Here is a 20,141-nt window from a genome sequence, read left to right as displayed (position 1 = left end):
AAATAAGCCTGCATTTATAGTTTTATAAAAGTGTTTCATACTGCAGGGAACACATCACAGTGTATCAAAATAGGGGGGGGAAAAAAACGATCAAAAAGGGATAGAGGGATGTTGCAATGGAAATCTCAGAGAAGAAAGCACAAAAGACAAATGTACCACAAGGCTGTAGATGAAACGGGGTTAGTGGGGGATCTACAGATCAGGTTTCTCATTCTACTGGAGACCGCAAAACACACACATAGGAAAGCACATCCAACTCTCTGTATCTAAACCAGCATCAACATTTTATTGTTACATTTCAAAAGCAAATGGTGCAAAAAACAGTTACAATGCATCAGCCCAGTGCTCCCTAGATCAGACCTTCTGCAGTTTGAAGGGGCAGCAGGTCTTGTCATCACACCGTTTTGATATAAAATCCTGGAGATGCAGCACCATGATGTTCTGGTGAATAACATAAAACAAAAACAAAGGAAAGTGTAGCTCCACTTCTATCTCTATCTTTCTGGACGGGTCATCCCTGGCCTCGTTGGCACCATCATGGGCCTGGAGGGAGGTCTCATCATTGGAGGGCCTGGCATCATTGGCATGTGTCCTCCCATGGGCGGCCTCATCCCTGGAGCTACAACATGGCAGAAAAATAGAAAGCACCAGAATAGGCCGATTAGGCATCAGTACAAAACAGTTCAGCCTCTTTCAAACTTAGTCACTCTGCTGAGAAATATCTATATTCTAAGTTTAGAAAGAATAAAACGATTGATCTGCAAGTCTTCTGGATACAGGGAATAAGTCTTCCTGAGAGAGTGTCTAGTGATTATAGGACTAGGAGCCAGGACTCTAGGGTTATGTTTCTAATTTTGACATAATCATTATCTTATAGGTGGATAAACTATCACTTAATTACTTCACAGAAAGGTCAGGAAATTAACATTTAGAAAGTGCTTTGAGATCCTCTGATGGAATGTGCTATAGAATGGCCAAATAACTTACTTCTCGTCTCTTTTCATGACAGCATTATCAGAAAGGAAAGCTTGAATCATTACAAACACTAGATCGGGGTGGGCAAACTATGGCCCGCAGGCCGGATCCGGCCCCTCAGGGCTTTGGATCCGGCCCACGGGATTGCCCCCCATGGCCCCGCGGGCCCCGCGCTGCTCTCAGCAGCACCCAGCCCAACGTCCCTGCGGCCCCCGGACCCTTGCCTCCAGGCACTGCCCCCCGCAGCTCCCACTGGCCGGGAACAGGGAACCACGGCCAATGGGAGCTTCAGGGGAGGTAATATATGGAGATATACCTATCTCATAGAACTGGAAGGGACCTTGAAAGGTTATCGAGTCCAGCTCCCTGCCTTCACTAGCAGGACCAGGTACCTGGAGGCGCGACAAGGGCAGCGCACGTGGAGCCCTCTGACACCCTCCCCCTTCCTGGAGCGGCGTGGGGACGGGGACAGGGCAGGCATGCAGGGAGCCTGCCCTGGCGCCTGCCACTGCCACCCCAGAGCCCGAACCCCTCCTGCACCCCACCCCCTAACTCCCTGCCCTAAGCCCCTGCCTGCACCGTGCACCCCAACACCCTGCCGAGCCCCCTTGTAAACCCCACACCCCTCCTGCACCCCAACCCCCTGCTCTGAGCCCCCTCCCGCAGTCTGCACCCCTCCTGCACCCCTGTCCTGAGCCCCCTCCTGCACCCCAATCCCTTGCCCCGAGTCCCTTCCTGCACACTGCACCCCGCACTCCCTCCCGCACCCCAACCCCCTGCCCCGCATACGATTTCCCCACCCAGATGTGGTCCTCGGCCCAAAAAGTTTGCCCACCCCTGCACTAGATCATGTTGAATCAATTATTCAAGTGTTCTCAGAAGATTTGCCATTTACACCTCTCACAAGGACAAGCATTGCACTGCAGGTTAGTCTGAGATGTAAAGTCCACTCTTTATGCCCCTTATTGAGCGCTGCTTCTCTACTACTGACAAGAGCATCACAAAGGACACTGCACCACTGCTGATGTGTAGTTTTATTCCTTGGATCCTACTGTAGAAATACTCAGTGAACCCAGACATGCTGTATGACAACAAGCCTTCCTGTGCCAATATTGTCAGTACAGAGATGGAACATAATACCCTTTTGATTTTTCCTTTACCAATTTCTTTGATAACTCTTAATATTTCTGGGATTACATTCCTTGGCAACACCCCAAAAGATTTCAAATTCTACAAAACTTCACATAATACACTGCAATCTCCACTTATCACTAAAATATATCTACCCCCCTGGTGCATACACCACTTAACAGTGCATGCAATTTAACACTACACAAATTTATTATATTAAGTTAACAATTAGGGCTGTCAATTAATTGCAGTTAACTCAAGTGATTAACTCAAAACAAAGTAACTCAAGTAAAAAAATTAATCGTGATTAATTGCAGTTTTAATCACACTGGTAAGCAGTAATAGAATACAAATTTAAATTAGTTATAAATATTTTTGGATGTTTTCTACATTTTCAAATACACTGATTTCAGTTACAACACAATACAAAGTGTACAGTGCTCACTTTATATTGTTATTTTTATTACAAATATTTGCACTAAAGAAAAAATAGTATGAGGTGCATTAAAAAAATACAATCATTGTAGTGCAATCTCTTTATCATGGAAGTGCAACTTACAAATGTCGAATTTTTTGACATTAATTGCACTCAAAGACAAAACCCATGAACTTTAGAGCCTACAAGTCCATTCATTCCTAATTCTTCTTCAGCTAAATGCTAAGGACAAACGAGTTTGTTTACATTTATGGGAGATAATGGTGCAGCTACTTATTTACGTTACCTGAAAGTGAGAACAGGCGTTCACATGGCACTGTTGTAGCCAGCATTACAAGGTATTTAGGTGCCAGCTATGTTAAACGTTTGTATGCATCTTCATGCTTTGACTTGTAAATTGCACTACTTTGTTTATTTTTTTACAGTGCAAATATTTGTAATAACAGTAATAATATAAAGTGAGAATTCTACACTTTGTATGTGTTGTAATTGAATTCAATATATTTGAAAATATAGAAAAATATTTAAATATTATAAATTTAAATTGTATTCTATTATTGTTTAACAGTGTGATTGAAACTGCAATTAAACACGATTATTTTTTTTAATCTGGTGATTAATGTTTTTAATTGTTTTGACAGCCCTATTAACAATACTGTTTAAAATAGTTTAAAGATCTGGAACGAAAAGGATATGGGGTACCAGGCAAACTGTATCCAATTTTTACTGCAGGGGAAAATTATGGAGCTAATGAAATTATCAGTCAAAACTTGACCTCAACACAAGGATTATCAGATACTCTTGTCACTAATGCCACTTTAATAACCAAAAGCTAAGGACATCAGTTTTACCACTCATCTCTACCACCACGCAGAGGCCAGTGGATCAGTATGGACTGAGTGCAAAGGATCACCTACTGAAACACTACCACAACCTGAAGACTTTGGCCATTTCCCCATCCAACTACTGACCTAGCTCAACTGCTTAGCATACAAGAGCTGATTAGATTTCATCCTGAAGTTAAGTGGCCACAAGCTAGTGTGTGTCAATAAATTTAACACCCAGGTACTCCAACTGCTTAGAGAGAATATTTTCCATTGACTATCATTTACAGACATTCACTTTGCTGTGAATCAAGATATTAATAAACAACTGGAAACATCTCAATCACCTTGCTAATCTAAACGAGCAGTACTCAATTATAAAAAAATAAATAAACTAGAAATTACGTGTTTCTGCAGGATGAGACTTACCAGGACCAACTGGCATCATTCCTGGAGGAGGTGGGCCCATCATTGGCATCATTGGAGGTCCACCCATATGGGGAGCTGGCATCATACCTGGTCGTGGAGGACCAGCTGAAAGAACATGTACAAAAACTGATTACACACACATCTAAATCAATATGTGTGTCATGCTAGCAGATGCGAAAGTGATGTGGAATCCTAGTTAATAAACACTTGTAAACGGCTAAAGATCTTCAGTTTGTGTCTTGTACAGTCTCTTATGATAGTGTATGAACATCCCTTTTCAATTTTAGTTCACTTTTCAGCAGCCAAGAAATTAGTCAATCACCTGCTGCTGCACATCTAATAAAAATGACCAATCTGTCCTGCAACAGGGATAAGATCTTTAGCTAATAAGGAGCCATTTCCCAAATGGAATGCAGAGCATATTAAATAGTTTCTCTTCTACTTCAAGAATATGAGTGGTGTGAGTGGCTTCATTAGAGATACAGTAAAAAAGCTAGCAAGCAAATGAAGGAACAGTTATTTTACAGCCTATTGCATTTAACACCACTATGCAAAATGTTAGAATGAAATTGCTAAAAAACCTCAAGATTATTCAAAGCAATTGGAGGACTCAAAGAACTGCTTTACATTTTCATTATCAAGCTCAGGGAACATTCTGAGGTCACAAATTACTTCGTCATATTTTAAATCAGAGGACAATTCCAGCAAAGTCCTATTGAAGAAGAAAGCGAGCAGTAGCCAACAAATAGGTATACTGCTGGCATGCTACTCACAACGTGAGAACTCAATGTTCAAACTTACGCATATTGGGAGGAGGGGGGATCATGGCTCCCGCAGGAGGTGGAGCAGAAAAAGGAGTAGGTGGAATTTTGCCTTGTTGAAATGCAGCCGCTACATTAGGAAATAAGGGGAGACAGTCATTAATTTGTCAACAGAACTACTATAGCATTTTGACAATACGAGTTTCTCCCTGCCTTGACTCTTTCCCAAAATATAATTATTTACATCATGCTGAAATCACGCGTGGTCAGAGCCTCCTGAAAGCTGCAGTACTGGCTGGACTCTTCAACATGTCCCAGCCTGAATACTGCTTCTAGTGAGGCGGAAGTACACACTGTATGCCTTTTGCCTTCCTAAAAAGATTTATAAATACCAATTATCTAAGTTAACGAAAACTAGAGCAGACTGAGGAACTTCACATTGTTAACTGAATGAGAAGTGGGATAGCACATGAAATTCCATGCTGACAAATGCAAAGTAATTAACAGGAAAGAAAACATCAACTACTCATACACACTGTTGGATTCCAAATTAACTTCAAATGCTCAGGGAAAAGACACAGGCATCACTGCAGATAACTACATGAACACCTCTGACCAATGTACAGCGATGGTCAAAAATATCAGACAAAGGTTTACAACGGATATAAAGAATGGAACAGAAAATACTGACAGTATCATGCCTCTTAAAATCAATTATAAACACCCACTTGGAATACTGTGTTCAGTTCTAGTGACCTTATCTCAAAATGGATATGGCTGAAAGAGATTGTTCAGAAATAGGCAATGAAAGGCATAGATAGACTTCCATATGAGAGAAGACTGAAGAGACAGATTGTTTAGAGAGGAGACAAACGAGAGGAACATAACAGAGATAGCAAAATTATTAATGGTATTGAGGAGTGAAATTTAGCACTTTTATTTACTCCCAAAATACAAAAACAAAAGGGACCATCAATGGCAACATATTTAAAAGTAATAAAAGGAAACACTTTTTTTTAATCTCAATATATAATTAGCCCATGGAACTCATTGCCATTCAATATATAAATGAGGCCAAGAGACCAGTATGTTTCAAAAGCCAGTTTCGACAGTTACATAAGTAACTTTTACAGTTACATTAGATAGGACAAAACACAGGAATATAAATCCTCATATTTAAGAGCGCAAGCTAACCACTCCTGTTGAAATTAATGGGAGTAGAGGGTGCTAGGCAACTTGCAGGATTAAGTCCTTAGAAAGGCAACAATCACGAGGAACAATCAAATCCATATGAAAGATGAACCAAATAAATCCCTTCTATCCTAGGGCTTGTGCACTCTTAGGGTATGTCTACAGTACGAAATTAGGTCGATTTTATAGAAATCGATTTTTTAGAATTCGATTTTATACAGTCTATTGCGTATGTCCACACTAAGCGCATTAAGTTGGCGGAGTGCATCCTTACTACCGCGGCTAGCATCGACTTACAGAGCGGTGCACTGTGGGTAGGTATCCCACAGTTCCCGCAGTCTCCGCTGCCCATTGGAATTCTGGGTTAAGCTCCCAATGCCTGACCGGGCAAAAAACTTTGTCGCGGGTGGTTCTGAGTACATGTCATCAGGCCCCGCTCCCTCCCTCCCTCCCTCCATGAAAGCAACAGCAGACAATCGTTTCGCGCCTTTTTTCCAGGGTCCCATCCACTAGACCCACTCAGCCCGCTGCCTGCCTGGATGATCGGAACCCCAAGCAGGCAGCGGGCTGAGCAGGGCTGACGGACGTAGCCCCAGACCAACAGCGGGCTGAGCAGCTCAGCCCGCTGCCGGTCTGGGGCGCCATCCACCGGCTCCTGCCAGCCGGGGTCCCACTCAGCCCCGCTCAGCTGGCAGACCTCAGTGAGGTCGATCAAGGGTGCCTGGACAGACATGGCTATCCTTCTCTTAGAGCACCAAATGGGAGTGACGCCAGGTCATTCTCTTCTTTAAGTTTTGTCTCATGGAGATTCAGTCCTGCCTGGAATATTATGCGAGCTGGAGGCTTCTGCCTCAGGCTGCTCTCCCAGCCAGCATTACCACACGGTCGCACCTACCCCAGCCTGCCCCTTGCTCCCATGGTTCATGAAGCCTGGACAGTAGTAAGGAGCAGTTCAACTTGTGGAATGACAAATCTAGAATGAAGGATTGCACTCTATGGGCTACATTAAGATTATTTCAGAGTCCTAGATAGCATTTAGTCCCTATAAAAGGCTTAATGAAAATTTCCCCCCGCCCCTAACAAAAATATTAATTTATCAGAGCAGCTGAAAGGGTAAGGAACCCAGGACTATAACTTAGAGAGAGCTTCCATATTATTTAACTCATAATTGATAAAATTCCAAGTAAAATTTCACAGCGCGGTCTGTTCTAAGACTAAAAATGCAGGAGGGGTGTCAGAAAAAGAAATAGTGACCTGTTTCCGCCTTTTTCGAACTGGGGACGTTTCGCGTGTTAGGGGAACATGATCACCACTACACTAAGGGGCTTTCGCGTGTTAGGTGAACGTGATAACCACTACACTATGGGGCTTCTCTTTTTTTGCCACAGACTTTGCCGAATGCACAGGAATGTTTTCTCTAGCTACAGAAGCTACCTAATGCAATGTCTATATCTATGGCCTTCCTGCTCACAAAGCAGTCATGCCCCCGCCTAAGGCTGACACAGCGCGGAGTGCATGTGACACAGTGACCTGGCTTGGGCAGGATCGCTAGCGAGGCATGACACTTTTGCTGTTAAGCAAACACAGCAATTCTTTCCTGGCCTCTGCCGCTGAATGCCTCCATACATTACGCTGTGCCCTATCAGTGCGGGAGGACTGCCTGAGCTCGGAAAACATGTCATCGCGAGTGTGGTTTTTTCGCCTTCTAATCTGCGATAACCTCCGGGACGGAGATGATAGGGGGAGCGTAGAAACATTCTGGGGGACTGCATGGTCACCTGTGCTGCTGAGTTTGCCACACTGGCCAAACAGGAAATGAAATTCTAAAGTTCCCGGGGCTTTTCCTGTGTACCTGGCTAGTGCATCTGAGTTCAAAGTGCTGTCCAGAGTGGTCACAATGGAGCACTTTGGGATAGCTCCTGGAGGCCAATACCATCGAATTGCGTCCACACTACCCCAAATTCGACCCGGCGATGTCTATTTCAGTGCTAATCCCCTTGTCGGGGAGGAGTACAGAAATCGATTTTAAGAGCCCTTTAAGTCGACAAAAATGGCTTCGTCATGTGGATGGGTGCAGAGTTAAATCGATCTAACGCTGCTAAATTCAACCTAAACTCGTAGTGTAGACCAGGGCTTACAGTTCTGCAGTGGCACAGCTGCACCGCGGTAGTGATTAGTGAAAACGCTACCTACACTGATGGGAGAGCTTCTTCGGTCAGCATAGGTACTCCACCTCCTTGAGAAGCAGTAGCTATGTTGATGGGAGAAGCCCTCCCAACAACATAGCACTGTCTACACTAGGGTTAGGTCAATGTAACTATGTCGCTCAGGGGTGTGGATTAAGTTGGTAGCATAGACCAAGCCCTAGAGAAAGGGAACAGTGTCTTGGCTCTCCCACAATAGGAGGGAGCTCAAAAGATGTCCTTCAGATCTGTGGCAAAAGGACTATTAGAAGTTGCTGATATAGGAAGCTGTTTCACAATAAGGGCTTGGGACTTGGTAATTTAGGATAATATGCCATTAGCTTTCAAAAAAAATCTCCAATGAAGTAGGTGGAGAGTTATGCGTAAAAACCTGAGCTGAAGATGACCCTTAAACTAACGGCCTACTAATGCAGACACCCCTCATGTGAAACCCCATCAATTTTAAGAGAAGTTCCATCCACAGAGAAGCTACATAACAAGGTTCTATATTACTTTCCTGTTCAGACCCACAAGTCAGGACCTTCAGTATTATAATTTACATCTATCCAGTGCAACAGGACAGAGGTAGGAGGGAACCTTTTAAGTGAAATGATCTAGATCATGAGGTGATTTTTCTTACTTGTTTTATCAATCAGGCTCTGAGCTTGTTCTTCCATCCATTTCTGATAATAATCTTTCACATTCTCTTTGTGTTTCCGACCACTGCAGTGGGTCTTTCTCACAGATGGCTGCAAAATGAAGAGATGCTGTTGTCCATGCATTAAGCACACGTGAGCCAAAGATCTATTTCAAGTTTATATAAAACCACCACAACTTGCAGTCAAGAAACACACACATAGGTTGAGTGGCATACACCAGTGGTTCTCAGCCTTTCTGGACTACTGTACCCCTTTCAGGAGTCTGATTTGTCTTGTGTACCCACAAGTTTCACCTCACTTAAACATCACTTGCTTACAAAAATCAGACATAAAAATACAAAAGTGTCACAGCACACTATCTGGGCTTGAAGCTTCAGCAGGAGTATGACTGAAGCCCCAAGCCCCAGCAGGTGCGCCCTGGCTCTCCAACTTCTGAAGATTGCCATATGTGGCTCGGAGGGTCAGTAAGTTTGGCCACCCCGGTATAGTATATAAAGCAGCATAAACAAGTCATTGTCTGCATTTAATTTTAGTTTTACTGACTTCACTAGTGCTTTTATGGTTGTTAAATGAGACAAATATCTGGCAGAGTTGATGTACCCATGGAAGACCTGGTTGAGAACCACTGGCATATACAGTCAGATGACCGATACAGTCCAATATCTGTGTTTGGAAGCTACAGATCTCTACATCTAGTTTAATTTTTTATAAGTTTGTTTCCTATGACGTGAACAATGTAGTCGTCCCCAATATGCTCATTGTGACACCAACTGGATATATTAACTTGCATGACACTAGCAAATCTATACGGACCCATGAAACATCATATGAGAGGTACAGCTTATATGGAGAAACAGATCTTACATAAAAACTTAAAATTTAATATTTTGAGGGGGTTTCATTTTGGTAAGGAAATGTTCTTTTCAAGCCTGGTATCTTCATTTTAATAGAAGGCAAGATGTTTGACTTATCGTTCAGTTCCAAAATAGAATTTAGAGTAAATCTATTGTTTCTGAGAGGGAACGATAAATGTTCAAACTTATTTTTTATGTTATTGTTGGATGAATGCTGACAGACATTTGACAGAGTAATAGCTTTCCCCAAATCAATTTTGCCACACCACATCACATTGGGCCAGCCCCCTCTCCTTTTCACAGGTATTCTTCCTTTTAAATAATCAAACCTGCTAAAACTGTACCATTCAGTCTCAAGTATAATGGTGCCTCTCCTCTCCAAGCTACAATGTTATGTTTAAGAAAATTTCTCAGATATATTATCCCTAAAGTAAATATATATTTATGTAGCAATGTACCCAGTACTATCTTTTCAAAGGAAAAACTGATCTCTAACTGGATACTCGAAAAGTATGAATACAAAGAGTTTGGTACTTACAGAGTCATGGGTGAGGTATGTGTCACAATAGTCACAATAAAACCTGGAGGAAAAAAAAAACTGTTTTAGAAGCTGGGGGAATTATTACTTATGTCCAATACTTAAGATCTGTACAAGATTAAAAATATACATTTTCAGTTAGAACCTGTTATTTCTAGAAGTCAATCAATAGTCATTTACTTTGACAGGGAAAAAAATTAACCTTTTAGTTTTATCTTCGCTTAACCCCAATATTTTTCTGTCTCAAATCTAATAAATTCATTGGGGCCCCATCCCACAAGGAGACCTGTATGGGCAGACCCTTCTGCTCATAGAATCATAGGACTTGAAGGGACCTCAAGATGTCATCTACCGTAGTGCAGTCCCCTGCACTCATGGCAGGACTAAGTATTATCTAGACCATTCCTGACAGGTGTCTAAACTGCTCTTAAAAATCTCCAATGATGGAGATTCCACAACTTCCCTGGGCAATTTGTTCCAGTGCTTAACCAACCTGAGAGTTAGGAAGTTTTTCCCAATGTCCAACCTAAACCTCCCTTGCTACAATTTAAGCCCATTGCTTCTTGTCCTCCTTGTAACAACCTTTTATGTACTTGAAAACGGTTATGTCCACTCTCAGTCTTCTCTTTCCCAGAATAAATAAACCCAATTTTTTCAATCTTCCCTCATATATCATGTTTTCTAGACCTTTAATCATTTTTGTTGCTCTTCTCTGGACTTTCTCCAATTTGTCCACATCTTTCCTGAAATGTGGCACCCAGAATTGGACACAATACTCCAGCTGAGGCCTAATCAGCACAGAGTAGAGAGAAAAAATTACTTCTCGTGTCTTGCTTACAACACTCCTGCTAATACATCCCAAAATGACATTCACTTTTTTTGCAACAGGGTTACTCTGTTGACTCATATTTAGCTTATGGTCCACTATGACCCCCAGATCCCTTTCCACAGTACTCCTTCCTAGGCAGTCATTTCCCATTTTGTATGTGTCTAACTGAGTGTTCCTTCCTAAATGGAGTACTTTGCATTTGTCCTTATTGAATTTCATCCTATTTACATCAGACCATTTCTCCAGTTTGTCCAGATCATTTTGAATTTTAATCCTAACCACCAAAGCCCTTGTAACCCCTCCCAGCTTGGTATCATCCACAAACTTTATACATGTACTCTCTATGCCATTATCTACATCACTGATGAAGATATTGAACAGAACCGGACGCAGACCAGATCCCTGCGGGACCCCACTCCTTATGCCCTTCCAGCATGCAGAATTCCACTGGTGTCGCGGGCCTCCTTTTTCAGGACTGGGGCTGTAACTAGTTTGCTTTGTACAGTTCTACCCCCCCTCGCCCTTCCGCCTCAACCACCCCCCTCCCTCACTGCCCCCTACCCCAGAGAGCCCCCCACCCGCCCCCCATCACTAAGCCAATACCCCCCTCAACGGCCACAGCCCCTCCGTCTCTCGCCGCTCCGGGCCCGGCCGTCACCTCCCTGCTCCCCCAGGAGGCCCCCGCAGCTCCCGGAATCGGGGCAGCAGCAGACTCTGAAGGCCCGGGGGGTGACTGAGCGGGAGGGGGGTCCCCAGCCGCCTCCCCACCGTCCCGCGGGGGCCCCGGCCCAGGCTCACTCACTTGGGCATGTTGCTCGGGGGCCCAGGCGCCGTTAGCAGGAAGTGAGACAATCGCTACGCGACTGCTTCCCGCCTTCTGAGCGCTTTGGCTTGACCCTCTCTCGGCACCCGTAGTAGAGCCTGCAGCGCTCTACTACTATCTCAACGATCACGGGCGCATTGCAAGCCGGGATTTGTGGTTTTTCTCCCGTCCCAGACGCCTATGGTGCCTCGCGAGGGTCAAACGCGATCATCTCTCAGCGATTCGCTTTTCCTTGCGGAAAGTGACTCTCAGAGTGCGTGGAGAGAAGGGACAGCGTTTCTCTGGGATAAACTTCCCCACATTGCCCCGATGCTACCCTGTCTTTACAGCGCCTTCCCTATACTGTCCCCATACTGTTCCTTCAAAATTCCCCTTCTCTTAAGCTCCCCCATGCTGCTCCCTCTAGACAGACTACTGTACCCCTTTCAGGAGTCGGATTTGTCTTGTGTACCCCCAGTTTCACCTCACTTAAAAACTTCTTGCTTACAAACTCAGACATAAAAAATACAAGTGTCACAGCCACTAGTACTGAAAAATGGCTTACTTTTTCATTTTTACTATATAATTATAAAATAAATCAATTGGAATATAAATATTGTACTTACATTTCAGTGTATAAAGTATACAGAGTAGTATAAATAAGTCATTGTTTGTATGAAATTTTAGTTTGTGTTGCCTTCACTAGCGCTTTTTATGTAGCCTGTTGTAAAACTAGGCAACTAGATGAGTTGATGTACCCTCTGGAAGACCTCTGCGTAGCCCCAGGGGTATGCATACCCCTGGCTGAGAACCAATGCTTTAAAGATTAATCTTTAAATTTCAAACCTAATTTGGCCTCAGTCAGCTTTGTCATCAGATAGACTATTAGAACATTAAATAATATAGTTGAAAGAATGCATCCCTGGCGTCCTCCTGATTCTACTGAAAACCAGTCTGTAATACAATTGTTGACCCTCACACAGCTAAATGCACTGTGGTGCAGTTTGACACACTAAATCCTCAGGCACCCCATACTGATGTAGCATTATCTACAGTGCTGACTGATGTACTGAGTCAAAAGCGGCTGCAAAGTCTATAAACACAAAGTTAACTTCCTTTTGTCTTTCTAGTTGTTTTTCAATAACATTCAGCAGAGCATACATAGCATGGATTGTAGATTGACCTGTGAAGACACCATATTGGTTATACAGGTTGTCTCTCATTTTGGGATTGAAGCAGTATTTCAGTTGGTTGAGTAGTCTGATCATTAACACCTTCCCTGGGACTGACAAGCAGCATTATGCCTTTATAGTTTGAGCAAGATGATCACTCTTCTTTATTTAAATATGGGATGCTTCATCCCCTTTTCCAATCTTTTGGAATGTGACTGCTTTCCCAAATTTTAAGACAACTCTATAAAGCTAGTGAACTAAATCCGAGCTGCCATTCTTTAGCAGTCTGATGAAATGTTCTCAAAAATAGGTGTTTTATCATTTTTAACTGTTTGACCACAAGCATCACATCTTCTAATGTCATTGGCCTGTTTTCTGATAGATTCTTTTTTGGATTAACTTGTAATTTACATCTTGGTGGGATCTGTTCGTTAATTCACAACAATGCTCACAGCAACACTTAGGTTGTGCATCAATATCCTGGCAGTATTCTCCATTTTTGTCCTTAACTTGTGGAAATTATTCAGCCCAAATGGGAGTTATATCACACATTACAAGAGCACATGTTATTTTAGTAGATCATTCCTGTTCTTCACAACATCAGCTCTGCTGTCTTGTGCACATACACATAAAGATAGATAAGGTAGGAGAGATGCCCCCTTCATTTCTTTATTATATAGTTAAGTGATTTACATCCCTACGCTTTAAAATATGACAGAATGTATGAGACTGGATGACACCGTACTTGTTCACAGGCTACATAGCCATTCATCTCTACAGCCTTGATCCTGCAATCAGATTTATGCAGATGGACCCTTGTGCCCACATGGTGCCCACTGAAGTCAATGTCGTATGCAATGGTTTGCCGGCACTGATCATATTGCAGAATCATACACTAGATCATTAGTTTAAATACAGCTCAGGTTGACCATCTTCATCATCTGACAGCTGCTTGACTTTCTATGTACAATGAGTTGGTGGGTCTCAGTTCACTTCCTAGTCACAGACTGATGTGTAAAAAGCTAGCAGTCAAGCAACATACAGGGATCAATTCATCCACCACTGAAATGCAGTCATAATTGGGTTTAACAGTGTATGGCAACACCACAAGAGATCTAAGGACCCAAAGTTAACAGCAACATGTTATCTTGAAACCCAAGAGAGAATTGTAGGGAGGCAGAATGTAGCTACCTAAGTAGGGATTTGGCAGGACAGTAAGGTTACCACTTATGCAATAATAGTAATAATAATAGTCATTAATAATAAACCCCCAAGGCTTAGAAATACTGGTTTGGCACCCAGCAGGGTATAACCTGCCAACCCAACCAAATATGAAGAATACAGGCAAATTGATAATTATTATGAACGGTGTAAGGGGGGTAGTAAATGGGGCCTCAGAAGAGCTTAGCTGGACTGGAGGCTCCTCACCCGTGAGGGTGTGTTGTGTGGGGGCGGACAACCCCTGGATGATATCATGTAACTGTCCAAACAACCCAAGAAAACCAGAGATCATTGTTAATAAAAGAGTGAAATGGACTCGCGGTGGAAATCCACAAGTGATCCAGTATTGGATTTTGGCAAAACCTGGAGAGGCTGGAGGAAATGAATGCTTCAACACTGGAAGGAGGGAAATAACAACAACACTGAGAAAAAAATTACCGAGCATAGACTTGCCGGATAACTAAGAGCTTTATTCCAAAGAGGAGAATTTATACTGATGCAGATTGAAAGCCTGAAAAGGGAGATTAGTGGTGTAGATCCACATGCAAATATATTGGTAGAAGCAATGATACGGGATACACAGCAGCCATAATTGTCCCAGACCAACTGGGGTAGGCAAACAGATCAGACATAGTTGCTGTAGGAAAGAAGACAAAACAAGACTATGTTGTGATGGTTCTCGGGATACCCAGGACTCTGAGTCACCTTGTTACCCCGCTTCCTCCAGCATGAGGGAGTCCTGCTTGTGATTAATTGGGTGTCAGCTCCCTGATACAACCAGCCTGTTAGCCACTCAAATACTCTCCTCTGGGCTATGCCAGCCCTTACTTCACCTTGCAGGCTAACAAACCATGCACCCCAGTTCCTGAGTGCTTTTGAAGAATTCACTTTTCTGTTCTGCCCCTTATCCACTGTATGCTCACAGAAATACCAAAAATCCCAAAAGGAACAGTATACATACAGCCTTGTATGAATCAGCTCAGAAACAGCACCTAGATATATTTATAGCGGAAACAAGAATAAGTTTATCATCAAAAATTCAAAATTAATGTGATAGTGAGTAAGAATACTGGAAACAAAATCACAGACTAAACTTAGCTATCAAGTTAACCTCGTGTCTAAAGAAGTTTATCCCCAAAGGCCTCTACACTACAGTGTTTCAACTATGGCTGGCTGAGATCCCACTTTCAGAAATGTAAATACACTGTCTGTTTACCTCCTCATTACAGGATAAGGGGGTGTTGTCTTTGCCTTCTACTTGTACTCCTAAAGTTCATTGTTTCTACTCAGAGATAAGATAATCACCTGGGGCTTATTTTTTCTGTGTGCTCCTTTCCTGTTAACTTCACATCTCTTTGTTGACTTTTTATGTAAATGTGTAGCCATTGTTGTAGCGGGTCAATTTATGTCCCCACGGAGAGACAGGTGAATAAACATCTCTTGTGTGACAGAAAACCTGCTTTGTCTCCTCTGCTGGTGACTCAGACCTTGACACAAACTCTAAGAACATATTTTCATTACATATACATAACTCCTTACATAGCATCTGTGCATAGCTTTCACAACAATATTAATGACCATGTGACCCTCTTTCATTTGAGACCTCACGTGACATTCTTTGGTGAACCAGAATGTATGGACCAGGATCAGGACATTGCTGTAAACTCCTTGCCAGTAAGCATTAAAGAGTTCTTGAGTCACATGTGTTCATTGATACTGTCATACCAGCAGACAGAAACATAAAAAAGAAACAAGAAGACAAGATAACAAGTATGAAGAACTCTGGCCCAAAGTGAAAAGATTATGGAAAACTAGAACAAAAGTGATTACTGGAGAACTTGGAGTGGATGATCCTTAAGGGTATGAATGAGCAGCTCAAAAACACTTTAGGAGCACAAGACATCATGAACAGTGAGCTCCAGAAGACAGCACTCTTAGGCACTGCAAGCATTTCAAGGAAAGTCAAAGGAGAATGAGTGCATTTAAGTACCCAAAATCCAGGAATTCTGCAGAGGGTTTAACAAAACTCCTAAGTATCTAAACCCACAGAGTCGTTCATTGTCAGGATTTATTGGTGACTCATGGAGATACATTTTAAACAGTAGTTTTCCTTTTGTTATGCATAAAGATCTTGTATGTTGTTAAGGACATTCGTTTAAAAAAATTCCCATGATGTAATACTGAAGGATAATAATAATTAATAATGAATGACTGCGAGCAATCAGGATGTCAATTTTGACTCATCCAAAAGACATAATAGCATAGGGTATCTTGGATGGTGTGACAGTAGCATGTAGAATAATATTAAGAGCTAACGATATAGCAAAGGAAAACAAACCCAGTGGAAATGCCAAGATTGCTAGGTTGGGCATCACTGATTCATTTATTGACACGACTACTAATTATATGATTAGTCTATTTATAACATGCATTAAAGTATCTTCCTATGATGTGTTTAACCTGAGGGTTGGATATGCTTGTTTATTTCTCCTATGGTATTTTTCAACAAAGGTTACTTTTTAATTGCTAAATTTTGTAGCAATAAAGTCAGGTCCTATGTTCTCGGATAGTCACCTTTTCTAATACATCAGCAAGAAACAGCAGTTTTTCCCAGCCACAAACCACAAAGAGAATCCTCTGGATTCTCAGAATGAAATATCCTAAATTTGGTGTTTGTGGAAAGTCACTTCTCTCCCCATATTGCTTGTACTTTGTAGTTTGTTTTGCTTTTCATTTGCGCTGATTTTCTCATGAACTTGTGTTGTAATGTTTACTATATAAATATTGCAACAGGAAACTTCCTCTCAGTGATCCTTAGAACTAATACCACTATTGCCTTTAATATGCAGAAAAACAACAACCTATTAGGTTTCTTTATACTCTCACTGCTGATGACTGGGTATGGTCTGACATTTGTTTCAGGTTTCTTTCTGTCAAAGGAAACAAGTAATGCCATCTCAAAAGAGGCGAGTTATGTTCTGCTTTGTTTAAAAACATGCCTGTGTATGTGTGGGAGAGAGAAGTGGTGGTTTAGGATTATGAAGGAGGACAAGTACTCAAAGCCTAGGAGTACTCCATGGTAAAATGATAATTTAAAGACAGACTCCAATGGTTTGACAGATTACCTTAGATCCTTAGGTAAACAAATAGTTAAATATTAATGACAGATAAACAAATACTTCAAGAGACAATGTAAATTAAAAATTATATTTCTGTCCAAAAATGGTGTACCTAATGTAGTTTCAAGTAACATGATTACTGTGGCCATGTTTACACAGCAAAGTTCAGTCAACACAAGTTACATCGGTGTACATGGCTGAAATTTGTGTATTGGTCAGACGCGTGCATGCTTGGCTACTTGCATCAGTACTGTGCATACTCACGAGGAGTGCTTGTGTCAATGTAAAGTGCGGTGCACCTTAGGTAGGTATCCTAGTGTGACCTGCAGTGCTTTCTGGTGCAATATCTTTTGGGACATTTTCTCCGTGCTTTGTGGGATAGTAATGAGTTGCCCAGGGATTACTGTAAGAAGTTAGTACAAAAAATAGTTTCCCTTGTTTTTGATTTTTTCAGTTTGCTTGCTTAGAGTCAGATGCAATGTTCATTTAAGACAATGAGAGTTTTTAATTTATATAAATGAATGTTGGATCAAGCCCTTAGTACACCTGACAGCACTTGGTGTGTAGTAAGTTAAGAACATAAGAACAGCCATATTGGGTCATATCAGTGGTCCACCATCTAGCCCAGTATCCTGTCTTCTGACAGTGGCCAATGCCAGGTGCTTCAGAGGGAATGAATACAGGGCAAGCTGAAAAAAACAAGGGAAACTTTTTTTTTACTAACTTCTTAAAGTAATCCCTGAGCGACTCACTACTATCCCACATAATCACTATTTCTTGTAAAGTATCATTTATGCCCCAATTCTGCAAACATTTCAGCATGTGAATAACTTATGCATATTAAAGTGCTTACAGGATTGTAGCCTTTGATTTCAGTGGGGCTTCCAGCAAACTCAGGGGCCTGCTTGAATATATCATCTTTTAGGACTGAAGCCTTATGAAATTGATTCCTTGCTGAACAGATGCTTAAAAAACATCAACAGAGGAACAGAAAAGTCCTTACAATTTTTACAGGATTTTTTTTTAAATATCCAAGTTATACTGCTTAAAAGGGCACTCTAACCTATCATTAGATAGTTTCAAAATAGTCAAGTTGACAGTTTCCCATTTACTCAATTTGGACTGTGAAACTAAATTAGTCTGTTTCGTCATTTTCACTTTCTGGTTTTTGTGTGATTTAGTGGATCATTTAGGGCCTGATTGTGGAAGGGGCTAAGCAGGCACAGATCTCATGAGATGGTTACCTACCACTTCTAAAATCAGGCTATTAACATTTTTCACTATCTAGAAAATGTGGATAATAATACTGACCTACCCTGTGGGATTGTTACGCTATTATTCTTATTATTATTATACTTTATTTATTAGAGTATTTTCCATATTCATAAATACAGATCAGTTATATATGCCTCTATTTTTAAACAAATTTGTGATTAACCTGCATCTACAATGTATATTACATGGAGGTGACACTATTATATTATGTGATTTTCTTTCACCATCATTAGATTGATTTGCATGTTAACATATGAGAAGCATATACCCCTGTACAGTTGAACAGCCATGTGACTGATTTACATACATAAACAAATGAAATTTCGTCTGTGTTTAGCAATATAATTAATTTGCATATGTAAATGAAGTAGGTATTATATCTGTATGCCTCTGTGCTTGATCGGGTGTCATTTGCCTATGTAAACCATATTAATTCATTGGCTGTGATCTTATTATTCGAATAAACGTGCTTAATTTCCCTATGTAAATGTGAAAATATTTCTCTATGCCATGTTCATCTGTTGCATGTACATATGTAAAGGAGAATCATTTATTGATCACATGCCTATTTTAATCCTGTGAATAATTTGCATATGTGAAAGCTGATTTCCATAGGAGAATTATTAATCTGCAACATAAACATATGCAAATTAATTATAGGCATATGACATAATTATTTTGCATACGTAAATAACGTGCCCTTGCGGATCTCCTTCTGCCGCCGTGGAGAGGGTTCCCGGGTGGGGCTCTGTTTGTATTTTTCCTTTAGGTGACGTCACCACGTCTGTGCGGTCACGCAACGCGATGACGTTACAGGTGGCGTGCCCCGCGTGTGGGCGGGACGGAGCGTGCGCAGTGTCTCGGGACTCGCTCCCCTCGTCCCCTCCCCCCCATGCAGCGCTGAGGAGACGGGCGGCGGAGCGGAGCAGGGGAGGCCCGGGGCCTAGCGGAGCGGGCTAGAGCGGCGGCCCCGGCGCCATGGAGGGGATGGACGTGGACCTGGACGCCGAGCTGATGCAGAAGTTCAGCTGCCTGGGCACCACCGACAAGGACGTGCTGATCGGCGAGTTCCAGCGGCTGCTGGGCTTCCAGCTGAGCCCGGCCGGCTGCGCCTTCTTCCTGGACATGACCAACTGGTAAGGGACCGGGCCTGGCCGGGAGCGGGACCGGCGGCGGGCAGGGCCGGGGGGATGGCAGCCGAGCCCTGGGGGAAGGGGAGGGCGGGCTGGGGGGACTGACGGCTGCGCGGGAGACGGGAGGTAAGACGGGCACTGTGGGGAGGGTAGGTCGGGGGAGGGGGTAAGCTGGGCCCTGTGGGGAGGGCAGGCTGGGGACGGGGAGGGGGTAAGCTGGGCCCTGTGGGGAGGGAAAGGAGAGGGTAGGCCAGCTATGGTTGTGTACTCTGTCTGCACCTTTTTCCTGGCCATGATAAGCCTGGAAGACAAGTCCCAGTGTGGGAGAAGCACCTGGGCAGCCTTTTCCCAGCCAGTAAACACAGAGAGAGACACAGAAACTTTTAACTTGGGGATGGCTTTTAGTTTCCTTGAAATCAGGAGGAAAGAGTTTCGCACCACCAGGCAGTCTGCAGGGGGAGTGGTCCTCTGGTGTCGCCCCCTCCCCCCCAGGTTGTTTCTCCTGTCTGTTGAGGATACACAATATTTGGTGTATGTGGGTCCCTCTTCTCTCTGGGGAGCCTGTCTACAGTTGGGTGGGATAGGGCATGGGGAGCTCGGTTTCCCCCT

The 20,141-nt window shown here is 42.7% G+C and overlaps 2 protein-coding genes across 2 annotated transcripts in view; one reads left to right on the top strand and one right to left on the bottom strand.

Moving 5' to 3' along the window:
• Window positions 1-265: 265 nt before the first annotated feature.
• On the bottom strand, window positions 266-11,677 carry SNRPC (small nuclear ribonucleoprotein polypeptide C). Its single transcript, XM_024200242.2, has 6 exons — window positions 11,613-11,677; window positions 9,982-10,024; window positions 8,571-8,679; window positions 4,597-4,686; window positions 3,796-3,900; window positions 266-619 (listed from the first exon to the last, which is right to left on the bottom strand). The coding sequence occupies exons 1-6, from the start codon at window positions 11,618-11,620 to the stop codon at window positions 495-497; spliced, it is 480 nt and encodes a 159-aa protein (XP_024056010.1). The 5' UTR covers window positions 11,621-11,677; the 3' UTR covers window positions 266-494.
• A 7,642-nt stretch (window positions 11,678-19,319) lies between these two features.
• ILRUN (inflammation and lipid regulator with UBA-like and NBR1-like domains) overlaps window positions 19,320-20,141 on the top strand; it is a 54,638-nt gene continuing 53,816 nt past the window's right edge. The window contains exon 1 of the mRNA XM_024200215.3: window positions 19,320-19,535. Coding sequence (XP_024055983.1) covers window positions 19,378-19,535 — 158 coding nt within the window. The 5' untranslated portion in view covers window positions 19,320-19,377. The remainder of the gene's footprint in view (window positions 19,536-20,141) is intronic.

The sequence above is a fragment of the Terrapene carolina genome, unplaced genomic scaffold (assembly GCF_002925995.2).
Source record: "Terrapene carolina triunguis isolate 2854851 unplaced genomic scaffold, T_m_triunguis-2.0 Scaffold604, whole genome shotgun sequence".
Classification (NCBI taxonomy): Eukaryota; Metazoa; Chordata; order Testudines; family Emydidae; genus Terrapene; species Terrapene triunguis.
This window is presented reverse-complemented; position numbering and strand designations above follow the sequence as displayed.

What these genes read in the sequence shown, in the direction of transcription:
- SNRPC (XM_024200242.2), bottom strand. An exon ending in GAGCCTGATTGATAAAACAA is followed by an intron (nt 4,687 to 8,570) that starts GTAAGAAAAATC and finishes TTCCTAATGTAG; the next exon opens with CGGCTGCATTTCAACAAGGC. An exon ending in CCCCCCTCCTCCCAATATGC is followed by an intron (nt 3,901 to 4,596) that starts GTAAGTTTGAAC and finishes ATGTTCTTTCAG; the next exon opens with CTGGTCCTCCACGACCAGGT.